The sequence below is a fragment of the Python bivittatus genome, unplaced genomic scaffold (assembly GCF_059951505.1).
Source record: "Python bivittatus isolate LINGU-HERP-01145 unplaced genomic scaffold, Pbiv_v1 ctg000060_np1212, whole genome shotgun sequence".
In the NCBI taxonomy this organism is placed as follows: Eukaryota; Metazoa; Chordata; class Lepidosauria; order Squamata; family Pythonidae; genus Python; species Python bivittatus.
This window is the reverse complement of record NW_028277044.1, coordinates 10,215,065-10,242,072: the sequence shown is the minus strand read 5'-3', so window position 1 is coordinate 10,242,072 and position 27,008 is coordinate 10,215,065. Positions and strand designations below refer to the sequence as shown.

The window sequence follows — 27,008 nt, the reverse complement described above, 5'->3', positions numbered from 1 at the left end:
GGAAGTGGCTTGCCATTGCCTGCTTCCTAGGGCTGGGAGAGAGTGGTTGACCCAAGGTCACTCAGTTGGCTTCATGCCTAAGGCAGGACTAGAACTGATGGTCTTCTGGTTTCTAGTCTGGTGCCTCAACCACTACACCAAACTGGGTCTCTTTCTAGGCCATTGGCTGAGACCAATTTTTGAGAACAACAATGTGGATGAACCCATACCTCAGGCTGTGCATTGTTATCCTGGTTATTAGCATTCATATCTTCACTCGGCTGCGTTGTCTCAATGCTTGGTGGATTTAGGAAACGGCTTAACTCCTGCTGTTGACTCTCTCGGAGGCTATGGATGATACTGCATGACTGTTGTTGTTTCTAGAAAAATAAGACACCCATAATATATTTTGTTTTCTTTAAAAGTACTTTTCAAAAACACTTGGCAAGGTTGAGAGATATAGAAGGGGAAATAGTGGCTGTGGTGGATGGATGGATGGATGGATGGATGGATGGATGGGATTGAAGAGATTATTGGAATGCTCTTGGAAAAACTATGGCTTGTCACTGGTGACAGGTTGAGATGGTGAGCATTTGTCCACACAGTCACTAGGGGCTGAGCCTGACTTGATGGCATAAAATCAACCAAAGTACTTTTCAAAAAGTAGGATTCTCTTTAAAATGAATTCTTCCTGTTGTCATTTTCATAAGGTACACATAATTTAATTGTATTTCTATCTGCTCTAAGAGACTATTTAAAAACACATTTAAAACAAAATAATCAGAAGAAAGATATTTTCCAAACATCACCTAGAGCCTATTGAAGTATATTGGTTTCAGTCACTTTTAAATAGATTAAGAAAATAACCATGGAGATTCTTACAACATTATCAAACTTGTTGTTCTTTCATGTATTAGTAACAGAAAAGATTCAAAAGGGTTCCCTCAGTGAAATGATGCTATCTTGTGGGACCTAGGAGATGTGCCTTCTCTGTTAAAGCACCTACCCTGTAGAACAGCCTCCCCCCAGACATTAAGATGGTCTTGACCCTATTGGCCTTTTAGGCTATAAAAACTTGATTTTTCTCACAGGCATAAGGGCTGGGTTGTTAGTGGAGCCCAATATAGGTTAATCTGTATTGTGAGCAGCCCAGAGTTATTTGCTTAAGATAAAACATAATAATAAACAAACAAACAATTCTAAATGTTGTCAACATTAGTCTTCTGCCATAATACAGGTAGTCCTCATTTAGCAACCACAACTGGGGCCAGCAACTCCATTGCTAAGCAAAGTGGTTGCTAAGTGGGAAATCATGTGACTATGACTGTGCTTTCTAGCTCAAAACTGACAAGACTAATCAGTTTCCCACCTTCAGCTTTTATTTGCCTCCTAACCACTCCCCCACCCTTTGGAATGCTCACCCAGGTGCTGGGATAATTAACAAGAAGGAAATTAATGTTTGTATTTATATTCATTGGAGAGGAAGGGATACAAGAGAGTAAGCAGGCACACAATGGGGAATGCACACAGAAAGCAAGCGCTGGTGCTGACAGCCGTGAGCACCCTACACAAACAGCCTGATGTATTCACAAGTGTGTGCTGGTTACTCTTGTAATCCTTTTCTCTCCAATCTCTCCACTGTGCGAGGGGGGAAGAAATGGGTCAAACAGGAGAGATTGCCTACAGAAATTGCTTGGTTTTTTCCTTCCTCCCCCCTACTCTCTTGTATTCCCTCCCTCTTCAATCTCTCTGCTCTGCATTTTGGGGGGGGGGGAAGAAAAGCAATAGGTCAGGCACAGAACAATGTGTGCTGACTGTAATGGTGACCACATGACTGAGGGATGCTGTAAAAGTTGTGAACGTGGCCTTTGATCATAAAGTCACTTTTTCAGCACCGTTGTAACTTTGAACAGTTGCTGAATGAGGCAATCAGTAAGCAAGGACTGCCTTTAGATCATCTATCAGTAAGGTTGTAATAAATTGCCAACTAAAGAATTTTATGTAGAATACAAATCCTTCTCTTTTCTTCCAATGTGAAATGGATTTTTTTTCTCATATTCTAGGAATCCAAATTCATTTCAAGCTTTCTTATTTTTTTTTAAATAATGTTTAAATTTTTGGCTTTGTTCTTGATCCAGGGGAAATTGTATAAAAATAAATTTGTAGCATTATCTTCGTAGCAGAAGGGCAAGTGGTTTCACATTATCTTTTGCTGCAAAGCTGCTTCAGAGGTTTGTAGGGGCAAAATCAATGTTTGTGTGTAAGTGCTCTAACACTAATCATCATCATCATCCCTCTGCTTTTTGTTATTTTTCTAAATGTTTTCAATTGTGAGGGCAGAGCTGAGAGAAGGTATTAGCAAAATAAGATGGCAAGGCTCATATCAAGTTTTCACATTGTTTGCACTGAACGTTTCATTGAATCATATCAGTTATTTAGGCACAATTCCTGCAAAATGCAGGATCTGGAGTACAAGAAATATCTCTTAATATTTATCTGAAGTGTACATCTCTGCCATTTCCACCCACTTGCTCAAGTCCTATCTTCCGGAATAATAAGAAAAAAAGTTGCTTTATTTTGTATAATGCTACAATATATCCCCTAGATCTTCCTGCTTCCAAGGTCAAAAGAAAAGCTTGGGAATTTTTGACATGCCTGATGGTTCCACTGCATAATAGAATTTAGTTTCCTTAATCTGTATTATAGGTATTTTCAAAGTCTGTGATATATTCACATAAATGAATTTGTGTGACTCCTTCATGAATAGAACTGGTGATTTAACTGGGGTTAAGGTTGGGCAAGACAAGACACAAATATACTTAGTGCATTTTTCATCATTACATTTAATTCTATGTATCCAGGGATTCTGAAATTTTGCAGTATTGTAACTGCTAGCTCCAGGTTTCATGGTCAAAGTCAGAAGAAAAGCCCAGAGTAAGTTTTGATAGCGCATCTGCTTTGCCAGGGCAACCCTGATCAGATTTTTTTTAAAAAAAGTTCTAAGTTACAACATCTGCCGTGTCTTTACTTAGAATTAGTATGGTCTAATGCACAGGAGCATGTGAGCCTGCAGAGTGCAACTATCTTCCAGATTGTTTTGGCCTACCAGCTATAATCCCTTATGCTGCTGCTTCACTTGTCCTTGTACCTCCTTCATGTATGAGATTCTACTGACTAGAATCAATAGGGATAAAGGCTATATAAGGATTTCTACTTTAATAAGTTACTACATCAAGTAACTTATTAATCTTAAGTTTAATATTTTTAACTATTTAAGTTAAATAGTTCAGTCAATTCAAAGTAATGAATTGATTCATTCAAGAATTGATGCTAATATTTAATTTAAATTTGCACCTCCACTTTTCAAAACTTTTTAATGAGATCTTGCTCCCTTTTGCAAAACTACTCCCATCCCACTATTCAAAGGCTTCTGCAACCCTCAGCCCCAAGAAAAATTGTATCCCTCTGGTGTAATTTATAACAGATTAGATCAGGAACAAAAAGACTTAAGTTCAAATCCGTATGCAGCACTGAAATTTATTGGACAACCTCCAACCCAAAATCTGAACACAACTGCTCTCGCTGGAAAATGTTCTATCTATAAAGAAATAAAAACAAAACTACACAATTTCAAAACTTTTCTCTAGTTTTGGGGGATCCACTGGCCACAATATAGCAGGGCTGCACTAATTGTAATTAAAATAGGCTTGTCATTTGTAATTGTTAGTTGTATATATGTTGTAATATGTGAGCCACCCAGAGTCCCTCATTCGGGGGTGATGGGTAGAGATAAACTCGATGTAATAACAACAACAACATACTTCGGGATGTATAGTAGAAAGTTTTGTACGAGCCCCCATGTTTGAAATAATTTCAAGAAGCATGAATAATGCAGGCTTTGTGAAATGAATGACAACCCTTCGTATGAAAACCAAACACCCTAGGTCCCACACAGTGAAGAGTAGTCAATTACTTCTGTTAAACTTTTAAAATAGCATTTGATAGCATATTAATAACGCAGTATGTTAAACTTACTGCTCTAATGCGCTTCAAGCATTTTTTCAACCACATGCGTATAGTCTGCTTCGCAACTTCTTCCTCTATGGTGTACTCTAGTTGTTCCCTAGCAAGCAGTTCTTCCAGCTGAAGACTTTTTCTGATGTCAACTGATCTATATGACAGCATGCTAAAAGCAATATATATTAATAAATACGAGGTTATCACATTAATTTAAAAAGGGAAAATGACTCTATATAGTATTCACAAACTCTGTATGTGAAAACGATACAGTGTCTTTGGAACATATGTGTTTATTTGGCTTGTAAAGAGATGCTTAATGTCTCTGTGTCCATTGATAATTATATAGTGAGAGTGGTGAAGTAATCATACAACCACTCCATTACAAGGAAATGTGTGATCAGAGCAAATAAAGTTTGGTTGAGGAAGATCCAGTCAAGCCCATGACTTCCATGACTGATTATAGTTCTAATCATGAGCGTATCAACAAATATATTGTTCTCTGGATGGGCTATTTTTTTTTAAACTTTGCTTCTTCTGTTGAAGTATTCATTATTTACCTCTATTCATAATATGAAAGTTGCACTTCTTATAGTACATGATTAAATACAGTAATGAGAAATAGCAATTTAGATATGTGTTTTATGAATAATGAAATAAATGTAATAGATCCCTAAATGAAAAAAAAAAAATTCTTATAAACTGGATTCATATCCTTAGTCTGTTTGGACGCAATGAAATCCTAACTGATGTAGCCATATCTCCTTGGTTAAGCTGCCCTGAGTTGAAGCTTCTGAGTTAACCCAGATATAGGTTTGCAGCCCAGCTGTGCTGTCCAATATACCTCAATACATCATGGAATGTCACATCTCCACCATTATGCAGCCTCTCCATTTCATAGCACATATGCTTGAACAGAAGTTTGTCCTTATCCAGATCTACCTCCAGTCTTCCACGCAATAGCCTCAACAAAAACTTGACTCGGAAAGTAGGAATCACTCCCTAGGAAGAAAGTCACAATTGGAAAGTACTGACACCAGTAAAGAGTTTCATATTTGTCTTTATTGTTCTCCAAATAAACGATTTAGTAACATCGAGATTTTTGCTAGTCCTTTCACTATTATAACTACAATATGAGGTGTTTTGGAGTGCCTGGGCAACAGGGTGCCTGAGCTGAGTTGCAGCAGGAGCAGGAGCAGGAGCAGGAGCAGGAGCAGGAGCAGGAGCAGGAGCAGGAGCAGGAGCAGGAGCAGGAGCAGGAGCAGGAGCAGGTCAGGGGTTGAAGTAGGGGCCAATCTGAATTCTGCAGCTGTCATGGAGTGGACGCTCTGGGCAATAGCCTTCTTGAGGCAGTGGGACTAAAAGACAGAAGAGCACACACCATTTGGGCCATCTATCAATAGTGCATCTTGGCGGCTTTACATCTGTGGCAATCATAGTATTTGAACTTGGAAGGGAGAGGACTTTCAAACTGTGGTTGAGTGAATTAAGGTGAATGTTTTTTGCAGACCGGAGTTGCCTAAGGTAGAGGGCATCTGGTTTCTCTCTGGATGAGAGGCAGAAGTGGACAGGAGTGACTTTTCAGATTGGCCCAGTCTTTAAGATAGGAGTTAGGGTGCTGTTCATGTGAGTGCAGGAGTGGAACTGGGGGTATGGTCTGTGTGTGTGTGCTGGGGTGGGATGGGGGCAGCTGTCTGGCTGGAACTAAGGAATGTTGAACGCTAGTGCAGAAGTGACCTGAAAGAGCCACTTTAGGCAGCTGGTTAAGAATTTATATTGTCACCTGGTTGTCAGATGGCTCTCTGAGCTGGGGGAGGGATGGCAGGGGCCAGGGGGAATTGGATTGTTGTGGCGGGGGAAGGGCAGGTAGTAACATCATGTTGGTGATGGGCAGAGGGAGATAAAGTAAGAGAGGTGGGTCATTCTCAAGGAAGGCTGTCTTGAAGTCTTGATATTAATTCTATGTTCCAGCCTCTTGGTTCTCAGCCTGAACCCTCAGCAGTGGTGGTCTCTGGCTGTTGCCACTGAATGCCACAATGGCCTCTTATAGCCTCCTTCATCCAGGACCTAGTTATGGATGAGAGGGCCAACCTGGCATGTATAATAGATCTGGATGGGGATGAAGCAGAAGCTGACATTGACTTCTCCAAAGGATTTGGCATTCCATTTTTACTTTTTCTGTTTAGCAATTAATTCACAGAACAATAAACTTGTAGAATTCTATGGAAATTTCTTACCTCCCTTTTGTCATCAACCATGTTCCATATAATTTGAAAATGTCTAAGATCATTATAACTTAAGAGCTGGTCTTCCTCAGTAGAATAAAATAAAGAGAAGTTTTCCACAATTATAGCTATGTAAGATAGAAACATTAAAAAAAAAAAAAGGTAAGGGCTTCCCAAGTTCATAAGCATTTATAACATTTTAGTTCACTAAAACAAAAATCACTTAGATTCATAAAAATCAATAAAAGTATTTTGTCATGATGTACAAATGCATCATTATAATAATGGTAAGCATTAAGAAAGCTCATATATAATGCAATATATAATCATATCAGGTAATTTGATCCACCGACATGAATCAGACTCTCATGTGTTTCAAAATAAAATTTAAAAATTCTCTGCTGTCTTCATGAGAAGCTGAATAAGCTACAAAGAAAGCAGTCTGGAAACCTAATGTGTTTACTAACTTTTTTCAAGTCTATATATAAGATGTATAAACAAGGGAAATTAGAAACCATGCACATACAAAAGGCAGCAAAAACATCTTGCAATTTTTTGAAAAACTGATATTCATTAAAGCAAAGATAGACAACCCTATTTTTCCCCTGCCAGGTCATATTTTCTCAAAAGTAATCTTTCTCAGGATGGAGTATGGGTAGGGCTAAATCATGTAGTCAATATAGTTAGAGCTAAACATTGGTGAGAACACTAATTTCTCTCTGGTAACCTTACCTTTCTCTCTTTCTGATCCACACTTATTCCACAAATAGCTTTTTTGAGTAATCTGAACCAAACTTCTACACAGAATATTTGAGATTAGGTTTGATGGTTGCATGAATAACTCAAAGATCATATCAAGTCCTATGACTGAGGTTGTTCGCCCTGCTTTAAACAAAGCATTCATGTGAGTATTGTAGGTACTGTATGGTAAGAACCAGAAGTGAGACTCTGCTCCACTTGCTTCTTAGGTGAGGTAAGTAGTTCTGTGGTGGCATCTTCTAGTGTGTTTCCTAAAGAGTCTCATCAGATCAGATACAGAATCTCAGATGTAGAACTTGTTCATGTTTTGAAGGCTTCTGTAACTCCTGTAAGCTTTCCATTATGGGATGTTCACTGATTTTATTTTGGATGGCAAAACTGATTGCATTTATTAAACCATGACTAATTGTTTTTGTTATTATATGGTTTATAATCAGATTATTTAATTGTTATTTCAATTTTTTCACTAATAATGATGAGGGATGTCAGGAATGAAGAGTGAATTATAAATACATAAAATCAATGCATGTGAGGGGTTTGATCCAAACTTAGTTCATGCATAGAGAAGAACCAATTAAATGAGTGGTATCCGTTAATTATGACTGACTAAACACTGATGTTAACAGCTATTTTAAGTATGACTAAGTCCTGATCTAGCCCATAATATTGTTAAAACATACAGTGAAAACTTTATTGCTGTGTTTCATGACTAAAACTTACCCACAAGCAAATTCAGCATTATGTATGCAATGATGACATAAAATGAACAGAAATACATAAGAGCACCAGCATAATTCCCACAATCTGTTTTCCAGTATGTTCTGTTATCTGGAGTACAAAAAGGAGGCTGAACCTTCAAAAGAGAACATAAAAAAATAATCAACATCTTCCTTCCTTCCTTCCTTCCTTCCTTCCTTCCTTCCTTCCTTCCTTCCTTCCTTCCTTCCTTCCTTCCTTCCTTCCTTCCTTCTTAATTACCCTAACAAATGCACATACAGACACTTAAAGGTGTGTTACAAGAGAGACATTACATAACACTAAGAACTCTCACAGTAACAACATTTGGATAAAGCTTTTCCCAGACTAATGTTTTCCAGATAGGTTGAACTTCCAACTCTTATGCTGGCTGATGACTAAAAGAGTGAAAATATGTCGTAACTGGAAGTCATCTCATTGGGAAAGGCTGCTCTAAGATGTATGCCTGCATGAAAGGAAAGGCTATATTACATGTAATGGGGGTACAAATGTAGATATGGCCCATTCACACACACACACAAAAGGAGAGTGTGAACTTCATGTTTAACAGGAGAATGGATCAACTTCATTCCTCCCTTCCCTGATGCCATCCACATGTTTTTCTTCCAGCCAAGCACTCTCTCAACATCAGAAGCAAAAATAGGTGTATCTGTGTTTGTGTGTGAAACAGTTATCATGAAATGTAGCAGATCAATGTTGTAATGCTTGTACAACTCACTTTCCCTCCTATCTTTGTACTACAGTAAAGGACTATATCATTTTCCCCCACCACCAAAGAGAAGGTTATTTTGAATTGACAAGGGATGAAGATGGATAATCTAATTCAAAATGCTGTATCCAATAATGACCAAATATTTCTAGAGACTTGCAAACTAGGACTTGAATTGTATTGTCAAAGGCTTTCATGGCCGGAATACAATGGCTGGTGTGGGTGGCGAAATGTTAGGAAACAAAACCTCCAGAACACGGCCACACAGCCTGGAAGACCCACACCAGCCATAGGACTTGAATTGTTTGGACCTTATACTTACATTTGTATCTTAAGTCCTGTTCAGCTAATCTTTATAATCAGATATATACTTTCGGTGTAGGATATATACTTTTCTATACAAAACCTACTTTAAATGCTTTCTAACTTAGAGCTTATCACCACATCATGTCAATGGGATAATTTTTTGGGGAGAGGGGAGAGTTCTTTCACAGTTTCCTGCACTGACTACTTCAACAGATCCAGCAAAAAAAGAACAATTGTTTATCATTGTTAATACATTCCACAGAACAGAATTGTTAATACATTCCATAGGACAGAAACTTGTCACTTTTCATTTTAATAAATACAACCAAGATGCATGAACTCAGTTGAGCATTTAGCATGAATATTTGCTAATATTTTTTGCCAAGTATTTATGCATTTATTCCTATAGCATTTTCAAGAGTAAATAAATGAGACTTTGGGTGAAGAACAGCATTTTTAAAATAAAGAAGTATGGTACTTTTAAGATGCAAAGCTTCTGTTGGCTACAATGATATATGATTTATTACCAGTCAATTTACCATGCAATCATGCATTATCTTGTTCCAGTCTTCCCCAGTGACTATTCTGAAGAGTACAGTAATGGCCTTACCAGCTGATGAAAAGTTGGCATGTCTGTTTTTAACAAATAAAAATTATTGTTCAGTATTTTACAAGCAAAAACATATACAAAACAAAACAAAACCTTCAGGGCATTTGGATAATTCCTTTCCCTCCTTCCCTCCCCAGGATAGCTTAAACAGGTCCAGCCCAAGGTATTTTGCTGCCTGAGATGAAAGCTAAAATGGCACACTCTCACCAACCTGCGCAGAAAAAGACAGGTGTGATACATGAATCGTACTCCCTGGTTGGAAATAAGGTGGTGTTTATGACATTATTTAGAGCAGCAGGATAGTTTAGGTTGTTCAGGACTTGGCAGTGTTACATATACTTTTCTGCCATCCAACAGAGGGGAACAAACACTGCCCTGAAGAGTGCTTCATGATGTCTCTTAGTAGGGCTGTCTTGGATCTTAAGCTTGAATCTGGGCTAGCTATTATTTATAATAGGAGGCCAAATGAGACTTCCTGTTTTTCCCCTGGCTTGCAAGGTTCTGCTAATTCACAAGCAGTCATTGCAGAGTGGATTCACATACACTTAAAATGCCATATAAGCGTTATTTTGATATTTGGCCCTGGATTTTCCGAGGCTCTCAGCAGTAGATCCTCTCTGGAAAGGTAACAGTAGAAGCGTCCATTGCTCTGGCTCTAAAACATTGTCACGGTATCAAACATTTTCAGACGAAGTGACAGAAACCATACCTGTTAATGTTCTCTCCATATTTCACAGTCCCAAACAAAACTACTCCAGCAAAAGCATAGCAAAGCAACAGTAGGAACATCCCTACAATGATGAAAAAGCTTTTGTACATGCTGACAACTACTGTCAGCAGCAGCATCTTCAGGGTCACCTGGAAAGCAGTGGGAAAGAAGGCTTGGTATAAGAGATGCGGGACAAAACTGAAATGAGCTGAAATGAAGTGAACTGTTCTAACCCCACTGGGATTGTTCCAAGAATGTTCCAACTTTGCTTGAACTTCTGTTAAGTATTCCAAGCAAAAAAGGGTTCTGTTTCAAGCCTGTAAGATTGACACAGATTCAGAACACTTCTAGTGAAAATGGAACTGTTGATTTTAATATCAAAACATTTTAAATTCAACACTCAAAAATAATTACTCTGAGGTGGATATAGTGATGTGGATTAGAATTTATTTGAATCAGGATGCCACTGGAAATGGTTTTATTAATTTATTGCTGGGATGTTTCAAAATTCTTGGGTTGATGTTTATTGTTTTAGATCTTACTGAGGTATTGCTCCATTCATACATTCATTCATACATGTACTGTGGATGCTTTTTGTTGTAAGCTTCCATGAATCTGTATGGAGTTGGCAGCATAAAAACTAACTAAACAATTTTGCATATTTCTAGTTCTGATTATATGGCATAATCAGCTCCTATGTTTTGCCCCTTCTTGGCCCCCATTTCTAGGTCGCCTGACCAGTATGTTCTAATAATAGTAATAGTAAGAAGAAACTGCTGACTCTACAACAAGCTATGTCAGCTGTTCCTCTTTGACTATTTTTTACCTTCTGTGCTAGAACAGAGTCTTGGTTTAAACCAGTGTTTCTCAACCTTGATATGCTGGCTGGAGAAATCTGGGTGTTGGTCCACACATCTTAAAGTTGTCAAGGTTGAGAAACACTAGTTTAAAACTATCTAGAGATGTGCTAATGTTTTTCAGTCTGTCTGCTCCTGTGGTTGGTGTCTACGGAAATGCTAACTTCCTTCTGAGTTCCTAAGAGTCCATATGTAGCCACTGTATAAGGAACTACTGATACTTGCACCTGTACTGGGGAATGAGGCAATACAGACAAGCCACTGTTCTTCATGGCATTTATATGGCCATATAGATGTAGCGTAATAAGCTTTATAGTGAAAGTCACAGCTAACCTAAAAAAATTAGCATACATAGATAAAAGGTAGCCAAGATTTCCTACAGGTTAGAATTAACTGTGTGGGAATTGTGGAGAAAGTTCAAGCAGGTGTGTGCATACATATTGTGTTAACTAGTGGATAGAAATTAATCAGCCCATGCACAGAGTAACTTACTAAACGGGAGAGAAACTGCTTCTGTGAATGCGTGTGACTCATAAAGAAAGAAGACTCTCCGGAATGACCTTGAACTTGCAAAAACAAAGATTTGCAAGGCAGTGTTTTGTCCCCCACTCTCCCACTACAAGCAATAAGAAGATCCACTGGATTTTCTAGATAGTTACTGGTTCTAAAACAGTAGAGATAGAGTAATAGACCCAGGAGTCATGCCCTGAAATAAGCTGCAGCAACAGTAGTAGAAGTAATATCACTACTACAGCAGCCTCAGGTCAGTAAAATAAAGCAGTCCAACTAACAAACTTACTCAATGTGTAATGACTATAAACATGGAAGAAAATCCTCATGTGTACTTACATGCTTCCCACAGATTGAGAAAAACCTGAACACAATTACACACGCTCCCATCATATATGTATAGGCATTCTGAAACACAAACAAAGCATCAGCACTAGAAGGGTTACACAGGATTGATTCTTAAATGCAGCTCATGAATTGTACTTTTGCTACAACCACTATAACCTTAATATAACACATTAAATGATAGTGCATCATCCTTGATGTAAAAAGATCCAGCATTTCATTATTCAGGTGTTATTCGTATGTGGAATTTGCTAGATAAAAATAGTTTCAGATCATAAACATGACCTCATAAACATGACCATAAAAATGAGGGCACTAATAGTTCAACATCTGTTGGGCCACAGATTCCTTATCCCAAGAGAATGATTGCAATCAAACAATGGACCATCCATGGAAGCCTCTGATTCTGAGACTGAAGGGAACTTGGCAGCGTCTCAGTCTGTGGCTGGAGAATCAATAAGCTGTCAGCCATCTGGGAATAATGACTCAGTCAGAATGACTCAGACTCAGCACAGATGGCTCCTGATTCAGAAGACAAGGAGTCAGTTCCTGAACTTGGGAGAGTGTCAAGCTAAGGAGGTCTGAGAAGCAGAGATCAACACATCTTCTGAACAGTGAAGGACATTGAATCCTCTAATTAGATAAGGCTGCAAATTTCAGTTATTTAAGAGTATCCCCCAGGTTCCCTCTTCTTTTTGGAAACAATTCTCCATTACTAGATCTTGTTCCTGTGGCTTCTCATTTCTGACTCCTTGTTTTTAAAATTGATCTTTGGCTTACAACTGTGAACTAGATATTGTAGACTGTAATGGGTCAGACTACTGGTCTGCACCAGGACCTGCTCTTCTTGGCTGTACTTAAGCCACAGCTATGCACTTCAGGTAAGAGATACTTATTCCGCAGGTCTTCCTTGGCCTAATTTACAGCCTGCAGTTCTAACATTATCTGTTACCTGATTTACAACCAAGCTAATAAAACCAAATGTGTTAATTACTGATTGTCACATTCAGCCTAGTGTAGGACAAATGACAAGACAACTGATTTCTAAAAAGCATAGAGATTAAGGTAATAGTTCTCTCTCCATTCTTTGTTCCCATCCTCTGGTATCCAGAATTGCTGGATACTGCTTCTGAAATATAGGTTCCATAGAAATTAACTGACTTGTTTTCCTGTAATTTAGGACAATTATTCTATGGGATGATAGAAAAACAGGTCTTGGCCTTCTGATGGATAACTCTTCAGATACTTGAAAAGTTCTATTATATACTCCTCTTAGTCATCCTTTCTTGAACAGGATTTTAATTTTTAATCTTAATTTTCAGTCTGCTTATCATCCTTGTTGGTCTTCTCTGCACTTGTTCTAATTTCTCTGCATCTTTGATGCCACTAAGTAGAACTGGACAAAGTATTCAACACTGAGTTGACATAATACAAAATATAATGGTACTATTACTAAAGTCATAGATTTATCTTCCATGAATTTCTCAACACTATTTTTAAAATCATGTAACCAGTCTTTATACGAATAGACTCCATCAAATTTATTTTTTTTCTTCAAAATTGCTAACACAAAATACATATAGGACTAGCAACCTTCTCTACATCATTGACTTTACTATTAGGAAAAAATGTTAGTATACAGGAATATTTAGCATGAAGAAATATTCAGTCATGAAACATCCCATTTCATGTCTGACAAAGTATATTTCATAAATAAATGTGCTATCACAGTAAGAACTAGGCCCAATGCAAATATTTAGTGAACTGTGTTTACTTCTTTGAAAACTGAATCCCACCGATTCTAGTTTAATCCATTTATGGCTGCCTAAATCAACTCAATTATAATATTAATTGTAATTACAAAAAACCCTGTCTTTTCTGGAATATCCATAACAAGGCAAGATCAAGCCTCAATTAATTGTATATTTTGCAGATTTGCAAAAAGAGGAAAAATACCCTACATTCTTTGCAAAGGCAATGTGGTTCTTGAAACTTACAGTTATGGCAAAGTGGAGTATCACCCATATGACACCTAATGATGTCACCAAGAGATCATAGCGATTTCTTCTGCTCTGCCAAAATCCAGCAGGTGACATGGCAATAATTTTCATGGTAACCTTGCAAAAATAAATGTATACGTAATAGCTTCTCTTTGAGGAATCATTTATGATTATACAAAGTTATGATGTGTTTCAATAATATTCAAATGGATAATTACCGAAAATCAATTTGACTACAGGATTACAAATAAATATGAGCAAAAACAAAACTGATATGCAAGAAAATGTATATCAGATTACAATAATTAATGCAGAAAAAGAATCCTATTTTAATGTTTGATCAGTCATCTTCTAAGGATAAACCAAATGTGGTTTATACCTAATCACCATCACTTTTTTTCCAAGAACAATACAACAAGAAATGGACAAAGGCAATGTGCTTTTCTCCTTTTGCTGCTCATTACAATTTTAATTATTTTAACCCTGCAGTGTGTTTGTTTCCATCCATTAACACTAACCAAAGGTGACACAGGAGCTGTGATGAGATCCCCATATTTGACAAATCTAATGTCTTTTGATATTTGACTGTAATTCCAGTCCAAATAATTTTCTTTAAAGCTCTATTAGCCAGGGTTAAAAGGGTTTTGCTGCCTTGTTAATACCACTTTGCAAATGAGCCCAGCTCTAGCCCTGATCTGAATCACCTCTATGTTTTTTTTACAAAAAGAAAACGAGACCCTGGCCGCTTCAAGCATGGAATTCCCATGTTATTTCTAGTTTGAGTCTGATTCCATGTTTAAAGGAAACTCTTCTGCAAGACAACCTTGTCAGCTGGTGATTTCATGGACACACGCAGATAGTTTTCTTGGCAACAAAACCAAAGTGGTTTTAAAGGATTTTTTTTTTTGAGTTCCTAGTTTACAGCCCTAGTATTCCATCCATGCACTAAGCAGGCCCAACTCTGCTTAGCTTCTAATCCCAGACAAGGCTGACAAAGTGCAACCACTTGCTGAGAGAATTCCATGAGATGGAGCTGCAAAGCAGAAGTTTCCAATTCACATTTTGTCTCTGATATGTACTCAAATGATAGTCTTAGGCAAGATGTTCCCTCTCAACTGTTGCCCCACCAGCAAATAAGCTTGGTAGCAAATATGTAGATATTCTAGATGAACTTTATGAATAGGGTACTAATAATAATTAATTCTAAAATCCTTCATTCGAGTCCAAAAACAGAGCCTTCACGTGCTTGGAAAAGCATCTCCTTTTTTCCTGGATTGTGTATTACATAACAGCAGAATGGTTACAGCTTCAGAGAGTCCTGAAGGATATGGCTAATCTGAACACCTTTCAGACAGACCAGGACATAGTACTGAGATGGTGTTGGTGATGCTTGCAGATGACCTGTAGTGGAGCTGGGATGGGAGCAGTGCACCTCCTTGATTTCTCAGTGACTTTTGATACCATGGTCAATGGTATCCTTCTGGACCACCCACAGGGATTAGGAGTGGAAGACATGGTGTTAAGGTGGTGGTTCTCCTTTCTCTGTGGTCAAGTCCAGTAAGTGGTGGCAGGTGAAGGGGAGATCAAGTTAGAGATCCCCAACATATGGTGTGCCTTGGGGCTTAACAATCTCACTCTTCCTGCTTAACATTCACATGAGGCTACTGGGTGAGGTAATCTGTCAGTTTGGGATTATGGATCATTGATGATACCCTGTTGTAAATCTTGGCTGACCAGGTGATTCTGTCAAGGTCTTGTCTCAGTGTCTGACAGTTGTTTGGATCTGGATAGAGAGAAACAGCTTAAGCAAAACCTTGACAAGCCTGAATGGCTGTGGGTATTTGGACCACCCATCTCAAAAGATATTCCATCTTTACTTCTGAATGGGTTGTACTTCTTTCAGAATTGGTGTGCAATTTGAAGACTACTTGGACTCACAGCTCTTGCTTGAGGAGCAGGGGGCAACTGTGGACAGGACTACATTCATACAAATTCAACTAGTGTGCCAATTGCACCAATACCTGGATCAGGAGGCACCTATCTGGACCACTACAATGCACTCTACATGGGACTGCCCTTGAAGACTATTTGGAAGCTGCAGCTGGCCCAGAATGCAGAATCACAGGCAATTATGGGCATGCCATGATATGTCCATATAACATAATACCTCTGCTGAGTAAGTGCACTTGTTACCAGTAGGCACTGGTTAACCAGTAGGCTTCCAGATAAATTCAAGGTGCTAATTATCACTTATAAAACCTTTCATGGCATAGGGCTGATTATCTGGGACTGTTTCTCTTCCCTCCTATGCGATCTGGGACAGTGGACATGCTCTGGATCCCACCAATTAAACAGTGCCATATGATGGGATTAAGGAAGTGGCCTTCCCTATTGCAGTGTCTATTCTCTGGAATCATATAACCCCCAACCTTACCTTATTTACATGAACCCTCAAAACCTGGCTTTTCCTCTGGCCATGGAATAGAGTAAGGTTAGATTCTTTATAAAGATAACTGGCTTTCTAGAATCAGTTAATTTTTCCAGACATCTACTTTTTTATACTGCTTGCATTGCATTGCTTTAAATTTATATTGTATACCACCCAGAGTCATGATGGAGTCAGGTGGCCTATAAATGCAATAAATAAATAATATCTATGTTATCTTCTGATACTGTAATGTATAAATATGTGACACAATGCATATCTGATCTGTCCTTATTTATAGAAATATTGAAATATATTACCTCTAGAACAAATATGAAGGTGAAGACCACCGACATTGCAGCTAATGGACCAGTTACTGGGTCTTGATCATCCCACTTATGCAAAAGAAAAAAAAAACAGTTTATGAAAAAAACTCTCATTTTCTTTTCTGTTTAAAATTCTACCACAAGCTGTTACTATGCTGGTTCTATAGACACAGTGGTTTTCTCCTGTTTATGCATTCTGCTAGTTTGTAAGTGGTGAACAAAGCACAGAACTATACCTTAACAGATAACAGCACAGACTGGGCGAGTACAAGAACTGCAATGGTTCTCTTGAAAAATGGGTGCTGTGTTATGTCATACATTTTAGCTCGAAATCCATCATTATCTGGAAAAAACCAAAAACAAAATAAGAGTAAAATGTCTAGTAAAGTTTATTTACAGCACAGTCTGCAATGGACCCTTTTTTACTTTTAAGTTTTTCTTTTCTCAGTGCAACTGTTAGTTGTGGGCACATGTTAGTCAACACAGTATAGTATCCTTACTTTCACATGTTAGCCAAGTAATGCTTAGGAGCATCAACACAGATTCGAGCCTTACATGGAAAGGGAGATATCAGAAGTTCAAGCTAGCTTTAGAAAAGGTTGAGACATTATTTCTGATGCATACTAGATAATTGAAAAAGCCAAAGAATACCAAAAAGAATGATATGTGCTTCATTGATCATAGAAAGCATTTGATTGTGTTGGCCATGTCAAGCTGTGGAATGTCCTTAGGAAAATAGGAATTTCAGAATATCCTGTCCTCATGAGAAACCTATACACAGTCCAGACAGAAAATGGCAAAACAGACTGGCTCCAGGATGATAAAGGAGTGAGACAAGGTTGTATACTCTCTTCTTATTTATTCAGTCTATATGCTGAATATACATTGAAGGAAGCTCGAATGGAAGAAGATGAGTGTTGGATAGTCAAGAAAAGAAACAAATGGATCATAGAACAAATCAATCTAGAGTTCTCACTCAAGACAAAAATGGCCAGGCTCAAATTAATATATTTGGACACGTTATGTGAAGAACCAACTCCCCTGAGAAGTCTATAACAGTGGGAAAGGTGGAAGGAAAGAGAATAGGATAGTCAGTAGCAAGATGGATGGACTCAATTATAATGGTGATGGGTGCACTGCTGGAAAACCTGAAGGGCCATTTTGGAGGTGATCATCCTGAAGGTCTATCTGTGTGGTTGCTAAGAGTGAACACCAACTTGATGGCACATAATCAATGACTCGATCATTGATCAGTATGCATTACCTGTTAGTGGTTTCATTATCACTTGAATCTGAATTTTAAAGGTCTAAATACCTGGGCGAGGTGGGAGGTGAAGAGGTTGTGCTATCTTTAATCTGCTCTTCAGATCTTCCCATCGCCTCTGATCAACTGTCAGCAGAGCTGTCCCCTAAAAGAATAGGAACCATTACCCACCAAAATTTATTTGCTTATTTCATATCATATTCATTGGAATGAATAACCATTAGGGATTCTTTCACTAGAGAAGGGTGTTCTGTTTTACTTCTGCTTTAGGGATTGTTTTCTAATTCCAGGATTTTTTCTTTTGTCCACTTTTTTTATTAAGACATTCAGTAAGTGAAAATTTGTTAATTTTGTCAAATCCAGGTTGCCTATCCTGATAGGAACAACCAGAGGCATATGAGAAAAAATGCTTACAACAAGACTCCTTCCTGTTCAGGAATGTTATAGTTAACTCCATTACTATGAATTAGTCCTGGAAATACTTAGGTGTACTGTACACTACATGTGATGCAAAAATAGTGTGGGCCTTAGGGGTTGATTGTCTTCAGCTAGTATCTTACTGTTGCATTTTGTTCGAACTAAGCATACTGATCACACTTTAGGATTGTCAATCAAATCTCACCAAGAAAGAGTGTAACTGGTTGACAGCCTAATTTCATAATAAAAAAATATTCCTGGTGTTTAGCACAACCACAACCTTATGTTATATCAGCAATATTATCTGATACCATGTGAAAGTAACACTATATAAACATGATTACATTTAAAAAAAACCCCTGCATTGTTACCTTATTTTCATTGAAATTAGCAATGACAACTCCAACAAAAAGGGTCAGTCCAATCATGCAGCCCAGAAATACAAAAACATGAATATAGATGCCGTGAATCTGCAACATAAAATTTTATCAATATCACATTCACCTATAGAAGTTCAAGTAGGAATTGAATATCTGACAAATCTGACAAATTTGAGGAATATACTTACTGGACCTACACGATGAATGATAACATCTCTGACTTCTACCCACCCCTTTAATGATAAGACTTCAAATAATGCCAACATTGCATTACCAACATTGTCAAAGTTAAAGTTTCGAGGATTAGCCCTGCAATACAAGACAGAAACGAGGAGTAAAATAAATGCTGTTGCCAACAATATATCCTGAAAACAAAACATTGCCAGCTTGGTAACCTGTTATTCCCTGAGGCAAGTGAATCTCTTGTTCTAGCCTCTCCTGAAATTACCTCCATGCCATTGAATCTGTTGTACTCTTTAATTCTGAAAAAGAGTAGTTTTTTGGGAGTAATGTGTGATGGGAAGAAACTGACACATGGCAACTCAAGAGAATTAAGCAGTGTGACTAGTCCATTTCCCTTTTGTTATTTACCCTACAATAATAATCTCTAGGTGTACTCTCATTCGGACAAGGGGCTCATTCTACGTATGGCTGGTGAATTTAAAAATTGGGGATTTGAAATTATCATTCCATTGGACTAATCTACTGGAGCAATTCTGTTTATCAACTCTAAGTATCAATAAATCTGTATTTTCAGTTTTCTAAATATTTATCTTATCTATGCAATGTTTTGTCATAAAAAAGCAGGAAGTATATTGGTTCCCTACCTAAATAGTAAACTGCATTAGTTTGGTATATTATTGTATAGTATTTGTCATGCCAGAATTATTCTAGTTGGCTTTTTCCAATTTGTAAGGAATGTACAAAACTTGAAGTTGCATTTACTCTATATCCAGATTAAACATACAGTAGATTCCAGATTACTAACTAAATCTTCCATGTAAAGCAAAAGGCCAAAATACATTACTTACCAAACTCGAGGCACCCAAAATCCAGGCTTTTTCTCATCAGGTCTTAGCTTCAAATTTAGATTTTTGGAAACACTTACATTTATTCGGAATATACCATGACAGTCTTCCTATCAGAAATATAACATTTTGTATAGAAATAAAAAATACTTTATTTGAATATATCACAAAATCATATTGCAAACAGAGTTATGTTTCAATTCTTTCCCTGACTTTCAACAATATTTTCCTTGACTGAGACCACACATGTATTGTGAGTATCATCACACTGACAGCACCAATCACCTGCTTGGAGAGGTGGAGGAATAAATCTGGGCTCTGGAACTCTTTTAACTGTTCCTGCTCAATGCTTGAATTCTTCCATGATGGGAAAGGCATAGGTATTGGATTTTACTCTTCTTGCTGAGCTAAATACTGAACCTCATCAGTTACATAGATGATTTTTGCTTGTATTTACCATTTTTGGCGATAATTTATTATTTTAAACTTGTATTGATATATACATGTTTATACTTATATAAGCCTATATGGTGGAAACCATTGTGAGAGGGCATGACTCTAGAAGGCAGTCCAGAAATATTTTAAATGAATGATACAGAGGGCAGTGACTAGATTCAGTAGAAAATACTTCCACTTCTATGCCTTTTCTAGTGTTCCTACATAATGCCTCAATTACTGGACCATAAATTAAGCCTCATCAGCCAATGGAAACGTTGCCTATGTGAAAAAGAAGAAAAAGAATTTATCAAAGCATATAAAAACTTGCTCTTACTCTTGCTGTTATATGAGGATCATTGCACTTAGCCAGTTTCCCAGCAAAAAGCTGAACTCCAAAGCTTGCGAAAACAAGCATTAAAGTCAATAAAAGGATTGAAACCTGAAAAAATAACATGAAAAGTAGTCAAACCTTCTCCAGTGCACCTGTATGTTCCTCTTATATTTCCTATAAGAATAATCAATGGCTTTCATTACAGAACTGCAAGGAAGGAGGACTGATAACTATAACAGTGTTTTCAGGAGGATGGCAGGTAAGTGGTTTCTCCTATTCATGTTTTCCTTAGCTCCCGTTTCATATACATTAGGAAACAAGCTTATTGTATTCAAATTTATTCCCCATCCTGTTCAAATATATATTTCATGCATTCATATGCTCTTCTCTTCAAGCATGCCCACAACCGCAAATGTCCTAGTGGATTAGCCTATGTACCCTGCCAGCGATAGCGATCAGGTTTCTCTATAATGCTTTACAAGCAACCCATATGCTTATATGTAATCATGTCACCCAAGCATAGTAGAGTGCAAAGTCTACTTTTAACACTTGCTAAAATTTGGTACTCAGAACTTTGGAAGACATGGAATATAGCACCACAGCAGTTTATTTCTTTGTGTAAACATGAGAAAATATAATGCACTCTTGCAGAAATAAGACATTTTCCCCAGTCCAAAATATCACACATTATTTTTTGAAGAAAATGTAATACCTCCACAGTGGTAATACTGCATTCTTAAAGAAATAGACTGCCTCCTTTAAATACATATCTAAATAAATGTTGTGCTCAACACTAGATCCAATTGATGCATATTTCTCCTGGTCTATGGATATGATCAGAGCTTATGACTAGATGGGTTCAGAGGCAAGAACAAACTGGATTTAACCCTTTGCAATGCAAACTCATTTGGAGGAGCTATTATGAAATATGTTATGTTCTGATGGGTTCTCTTCTAAAAAGAGATGTTTGGAAAGAGAAACCATAAATAGTACTCACTAAAAAGATTTCTTTGAAGCCACTAAAGAGCTCCCGAACAACTTTTCTCATCTGAGGCACCAGTTTGAAAATACGAAGGGGCCGGAGACACCGTAGAACCATTAACAGCTGAGCTCCTGATTTAGCAGGAACGTTCTGGGGCATCCAGCAGAGAAATATCAGGCTTACCTTTTGAAAGAGAGAAAACAACCTGAAATATAACATGAGTCTTAAAATGTTTCATGCATACAGTATAGGAACTCACCTTATTTATTTAATTAAGACTTGAATAGGGTTATACTTAGCAAACGGTATAAGGTTTGGAATGTGTATGTATATATGTGCGTGTTGTGTATTAATGTATGAGGCTATTAAAATTACTAATTGACAAAGGAGGGAAGCACAGAATTACTGTGTTTATTATATTTACTTCTATTTTGCTTTTTCTGGACGATCGTCTTAAATTCAGAGTTGGCTTCCTTTTGAATAAGCATGGCATTTAACACAACACTCAATAGATACATGCATTATATTTTGTTTATTTAAAATATTTATATAGTGCTTCCTATTGAAAAAAACATCAAAACCATTTGCAATTCAAAAAATGCATGAAAGAACTGAATTCTGAAGGCTCTTCTGAAACAACATCCTCCCACCTATCAACCTTGGCCTAGGATTTTCTTTGAGGGTCCACTTCCAAGTCTTTGCATCAGATGAGGCAGAGTGAAAGGCAACAGAGCAGGAATTTTCTGCAGGAGCAATCAATTTACCGTATTCTCCCCTTTGACACCAATGGAAGTTTTTGAAAAACCTAATTGCCATGTGGGACAATTTTATCATGTGATTGTACATAGAAAGGAGAGAACTGGCTCTTGCATTCCCAGCAGGGCTCCAAGCCTAGTGTGTTATCAACAGAGATACCAGGATGAAAAGAGTGGCATTAGAAAACTGAACTCTTGGATTAAATGGATTATCTTGATCTGCTTCAGATCTGAATTTAGCAGAAAAACAGCCCTGGCAATCCTGATGGGTAACTTACACTGGAGAGAGATGGAGGGTTGTAACTCTGTTTATATTCCTAGAACACTTACAGCAGTTTTGGAAATTGTGGATCATGGTATCCTGTTGGAGCACTTGAAGGAGTTGGCAGTTGGAGGTATTGTTTTGTAATGGCAACTCAACTACTCATTGGGTGCTATTCAATGCTTTGGATATTGGGAAACCTCTGCTTGACCTTCTGGGAACTATCTTGAAGGATCCTGCAAACTTCTATATTTTTTTCAATATTATAAATATGCAGTGACTAGAAAGGAGCTCTAAAAGATCAGGAGCTAGATGTTACTGATATGCTGATGTTTCTCAGCTATGTTTCTTCTTTCCTATGAGTTCAAGGTTGGGTGTCTTCAGGGCCTCGGAATGCCTCCAGACCATAAAAGCCGTGATGTGGGAGAATAAGCTGAAACTCCACGGGGACAAGATGGTGCGTTAATTGATTCTTGGGGCTTGGGAGATAGGTCTGTTCTAGGTGGAGTTGTGCTTTTTTTTAAGGAGCAGGGTTGCAGCCTGGGAATCTTGGATCCAGCCACACGCTGGACAGCCACATTACATCAGTAGCAAGGAAATCCTTTTATCAACTTTATCCTGACCTAAAGGAAAGAAATCTGGAATTCATATGCTGGTAACTGCAAGGCTGAATTTATTTATTTATTTATATGTCAAATTTGTCACAGCCCATCTCATTAAGACGACTCTGGGTGGTTTGAATTGCTGCAAGGATCATCGATGGTGAACAAGGTACTGCTGGCATTGATGCAAGCCCTATCCTTACAAGAATTTAGGAGCAGGCTTATAATACAGTGATCCAGGCTTTTACTTAAAAAAAATATTGTTGGTTCTGTATTATTATTTATCTTACCCTTTAATAATTGTTTATATGGATGCTGTAACATATTGTAAGCTGCCCAGAGCTGTAAGGGTATATAATGGCTGTATATGCACCCCTGAATGAGAATTTAGTCACCTAAGAAAAGAGAATAAAAAGCCCTGAGAGACTGTCAGCAGCAAAAACTGACAACTGACTGGTGTCTTTTCCCCCATTACCAGAATAATACAGTGTTTGAGAATGACAGGATATGTGCAGATTGATATTTTCTATTCACAATTCCATTTCCTATTTAATTTTTTTTCTGATAAGAAAATAGTTGGAGGCCATGGAAGGAAAATACAGAATACAGAATAAAGAAAATACAGAGTACAGAAGAATGCCAGGAGATTATGATGGCATCAGTGCTGGTCCTGTGCCCTTCCCCCCAGAAAAAGTCCATGAATGGGGTGGGGCATTGCAAAATAAAACCTTTAGTATTGTGATGAAAATGACATATTAACTGAACAGTAAAGCTTCTTTGTTTATTTTAAATATTTATAGTCTCCAGGCAATATATTTTTGCATATATATTTGTCAACCGCCAGGCTGGAAGAATCACAAGCCGGAATTAAGATTGCAGGGAGAATCATCAACAACCTCAGATATGCGGACGATACCACCCTAATGGCAGAAAGTGAAGAAGAACTAAAGAGCCTCTTGATGAGGGTGAAAGAGGAGAGTGCAAAAGCTGGCTTGAAACTCAACATTAAAAAAACTAAGATCATGGCATCTGGACCCATCAATTCCTGGCAAATAGAAGGGGTAGAAATGGAAGCAGTAACAGACTTCATTTATTTGGGCTCCAAGATCACCGCAGACGGAGACTGCAGCCATGAAATTAAAAGACGCTTGCTCCTTGGGAGGAAAGCTATGGCAAGCCTAGATAGCATATTAAAAAGCAGAGACGTCACCTTGCCGACAAAGATCTGCATAGTCAAAGCTATGGTTTTTCCAGTAGTAATGTATGGCTGTGAGAGCTGAACCATAAAGAAGGCTGAGCGCCGAAGAATTGATGCCTTTGAACTGTGGTGCTGGAGAAGACTCTTGAGAGTCCCCTGGACTGCTAGGAGGTCAAACCAGTCAATCTTAAAGGAAATCAATCCTGATTGCTCATTGGAAGGATCGATAATGAAGCTCAAGCTCAGATACTTTGGTCACCTAATGCGAAGAGAGATCTCTTTGGAGAAGACCCTGATGCTGGGAAAGATTGAAGGCAAAAGGAGAAGAGGACGGCAGAGGATGAGATGGTTAGATAGCATCACTGAAGCAATGAGCATGAAACTGAGCAAACTCAGGGAGGCAGTGAAGGACAGGAAGGCCTGGTGCAATATGGTTCATGGGGTCACGAAGAGTCGGACACGACTTAACAACTAAACAACAACAATTTGTCAACCATTAAGTCTTTTGATGTTTACACACACACACTGTATATACTGTATATTATAAATATACGGTACTACTAAAGGTACTTGGAACTTTATATGAAAACTATATCAACTATGGATACAAATTATTTTTTAACTCTTTTTATAGAACCTGGTTTTTACTGGTTTGAATTAACTTTAATTTAAAAAAAAACCCGTAATGGAGAAAAATTCCATAGAACAAAAACTTACAAGGTATATAAAAATATCCATGACACCTCCAAAATCTCTGATGACTGCCGTTGGTGTAAAAAACAATCCATCAGCCATAATCTTCAGATTAAGTTCAATACTCATGAATATTACAAAAACATATTCAGCTATCTGAAAAACGAAGAAAAACCAGTGAAAAATAACAGTAAGTGTCAGGTTCAGCCCAAAGAACTCCACGAGAGAGTACAGATATAGTTCTATAGCATTTATTAGCTTTCACCTACAAGACAGAAATCTCGCCAGACTGAATCTAAACTCCCCAAGCCAGCAAGCAAACACTGCAAATTCCTTAGGGTGGTGCCAGTCTCATCCTCTTCAACTTCCCACGCTCTTTCTGTCAAATTCAGCCGGCCTGGCACGGCACGGCGAAGTGCTGCTCGGCCGCGCCTAGTCAATTTCACCACCCGGGCGCTAGCCGAAGAAAAAGGGAAGTGAAAACCGCGAACTGATTACGGCCAGGTGGCGACGCTTAACTCAAAACCGCAAGTGGATATTTTGTATCAGCGCGGTTTCCCCTCGGGCGCTGCAAACAAAGGAAAGCGCAGGGGCTCAGCTTTGCATGCAAAGAGGCAAACCCAACAAAGGCAACAACAGCACAACCCATAGACTGCAATCAGAAAGACAAAAGCACTGGACTGAATCTGCCATTTGGGCGAGGGGAGATTACTGCGAGCAATCTGTAACTAAGCAACGGGTAAGTGCGGGAACGGGGAGGCTATAAAATACCATGTAAGCCATGCCAAGCCAACCCTGGCTTTGTCTGTACTTACTTACGTTACGCTTGAGTAAACTGCTTTGCTGAACACATGTGTCACGAGAGTTTCTCTGAGACGAACGGGGTAAACCTTACACTTTCTGGGGGCTAAGGAAATGCTTATCTCCCTGAGCGCGGCCTTCACCAAACCATTCCATCACAGTAAGGTTTCCAAAACACAATACTCAAACCAACTATTTTCAGAGAACTACCTGTAGTGTCGGTGCGTGCATCACTCTTCGAAAAGGGGATTCAAACATCATTGAAATACAGGAGCATATGGTAACAATGATCATTACCCAGTCTAGATAAGTAACCAACCCTAGCAAGTCGCTGAAAAATAAAATGGAACAAACTCAGTGGCAGCGGGACCCCAGAATTACAAATATCAGTCAGATGTAAGTTAGACTAGTAACAATAATCTTCCACAATGTTAATAGAAATAATTATACTAGAAAATAAACATTTTTCCAGAGAAATTTAGTTTGGAAAAAAAAGTCTACATAAATATATAAAATACATGTGAACACATAAATTCATTTTTGCTATGCTTACTAAAGTTGATGATATTTTGTGTTTTTAACTGCTCCAGTAACAGGATCTGTTTTAGAGCTGTAACAGAGGAAAGAGATTTTTAGAATTCTGCTGTTCAACTTTTATTATGCAAAGCTGTGTTACAAGACAGACTGCATTTGAACTGAAGAATAAAATTTCTTTTTTAAATAAATAAACAACAACAGCAGAAGCACATTTGGGGTGCTTTTGGGCACTGAACCATTGGGGATTGAACATTTTCATTTATGACCCCACAACCCACAGAAATTTGCTAAAAGTTTCAAATCAGTTTCTTAAATCTAACATTAATCAGATATAGTTTAGACTGGGACTTAATTTTTAAATAAGATGATTGTAGGGGCAAGAAATGTTTTATAAACTTATAGATAAAGGGGCATGTACGTTTATCTCCCATAATTCTAGAACTTGGGTCACTCAATGACACTAATTTGTAATAGGCTTTCATGGATGGGAGGGTTGTCAATACAGTATATGAAATGTCTACTGTATACTATATACGTATGTATGTATGTATAACGCACTGGGAACATATAAGGATGAAGCTAACACTTTAATTAACAGGTCATACTGGCTACACTGGTTGTCCATTAATAGAAGCAGAATTTGGAACTTAACAGATCTGTTCTGAAATATCAAGAAAATTTGTATTGCATTTTATACTTTTAATTCAAATCCAAGTCCCCAACCTGGTGCTGTCCAATATACTGTTTTGGATATCTGGGGGTCGATGTTCCAGTACACCTAGAGGCG

At 37.9% G+C, this 27,008-nt stretch overlaps 1 protein-coding gene across 1 annotated transcript in view; it reads right to left on the bottom strand.

The window, feature by feature from the left end:
* The window catches only part of NALCN (sodium leak channel, non-selective), a 205,993-nt gene that overhangs the window by 7,412 nt on the left and 171,573 nt on the right, over nucleotides 1–27,008 (bottom strand). Inside the window, exons 23-42 of the mRNA XM_088136486.1 lie at nucleotides 26,238–26,294; nucleotides 25,895–26,015; nucleotides 24,908–25,039; nucleotides 21,389–21,556; nucleotides 20,395–20,499; nucleotides 19,626–19,732; nucleotides 18,783–18,903; nucleotides 18,586–18,684; nucleotides 17,849–17,942; nucleotides 16,770–16,876; nucleotides 16,528–16,602; nucleotides 13,780–13,899; nucleotides 11,777–11,845; nucleotides 10,071–10,219; nucleotides 9,291–9,384; nucleotides 7,701–7,833; nucleotides 6,234–6,349; nucleotides 4,841–4,998; nucleotides 4,015–4,165; nucleotides 210–359 (exon numbers count right to left, since the gene is read on the bottom strand). Coding sequence (XP_087992612.1) covers nucleotides 210–359; nucleotides 4,015–4,165; nucleotides 4,841–4,998; nucleotides 6,234–6,349; nucleotides 7,701–7,833; nucleotides 9,291–9,384; nucleotides 10,071–10,219; nucleotides 11,777–11,845; nucleotides 13,780–13,899; nucleotides 16,528–16,602; nucleotides 16,770–16,876; nucleotides 17,849–17,942; nucleotides 18,586–18,684; nucleotides 18,783–18,903; nucleotides 19,626–19,732; nucleotides 20,395–20,499; nucleotides 21,389–21,556; nucleotides 24,908–25,039; nucleotides 25,895–26,015; nucleotides 26,238–26,294 — 2,326 coding nt within the window. The remainder of the gene's footprint in view (nucleotides 1–209; nucleotides 360–4,014; nucleotides 4,166–4,840; nucleotides 4,999–6,233; nucleotides 6,350–7,700; nucleotides 7,834–9,290; nucleotides 9,385–10,070; nucleotides 10,220–11,776; nucleotides 11,846–13,779; nucleotides 13,900–16,527; nucleotides 16,603–16,769; nucleotides 16,877–17,848; nucleotides 17,943–18,585; nucleotides 18,685–18,782; nucleotides 18,904–19,625; nucleotides 19,733–20,394; nucleotides 20,500–21,388; nucleotides 21,557–24,907; nucleotides 25,040–25,894; nucleotides 26,016–26,237; nucleotides 26,295–27,008) is intronic.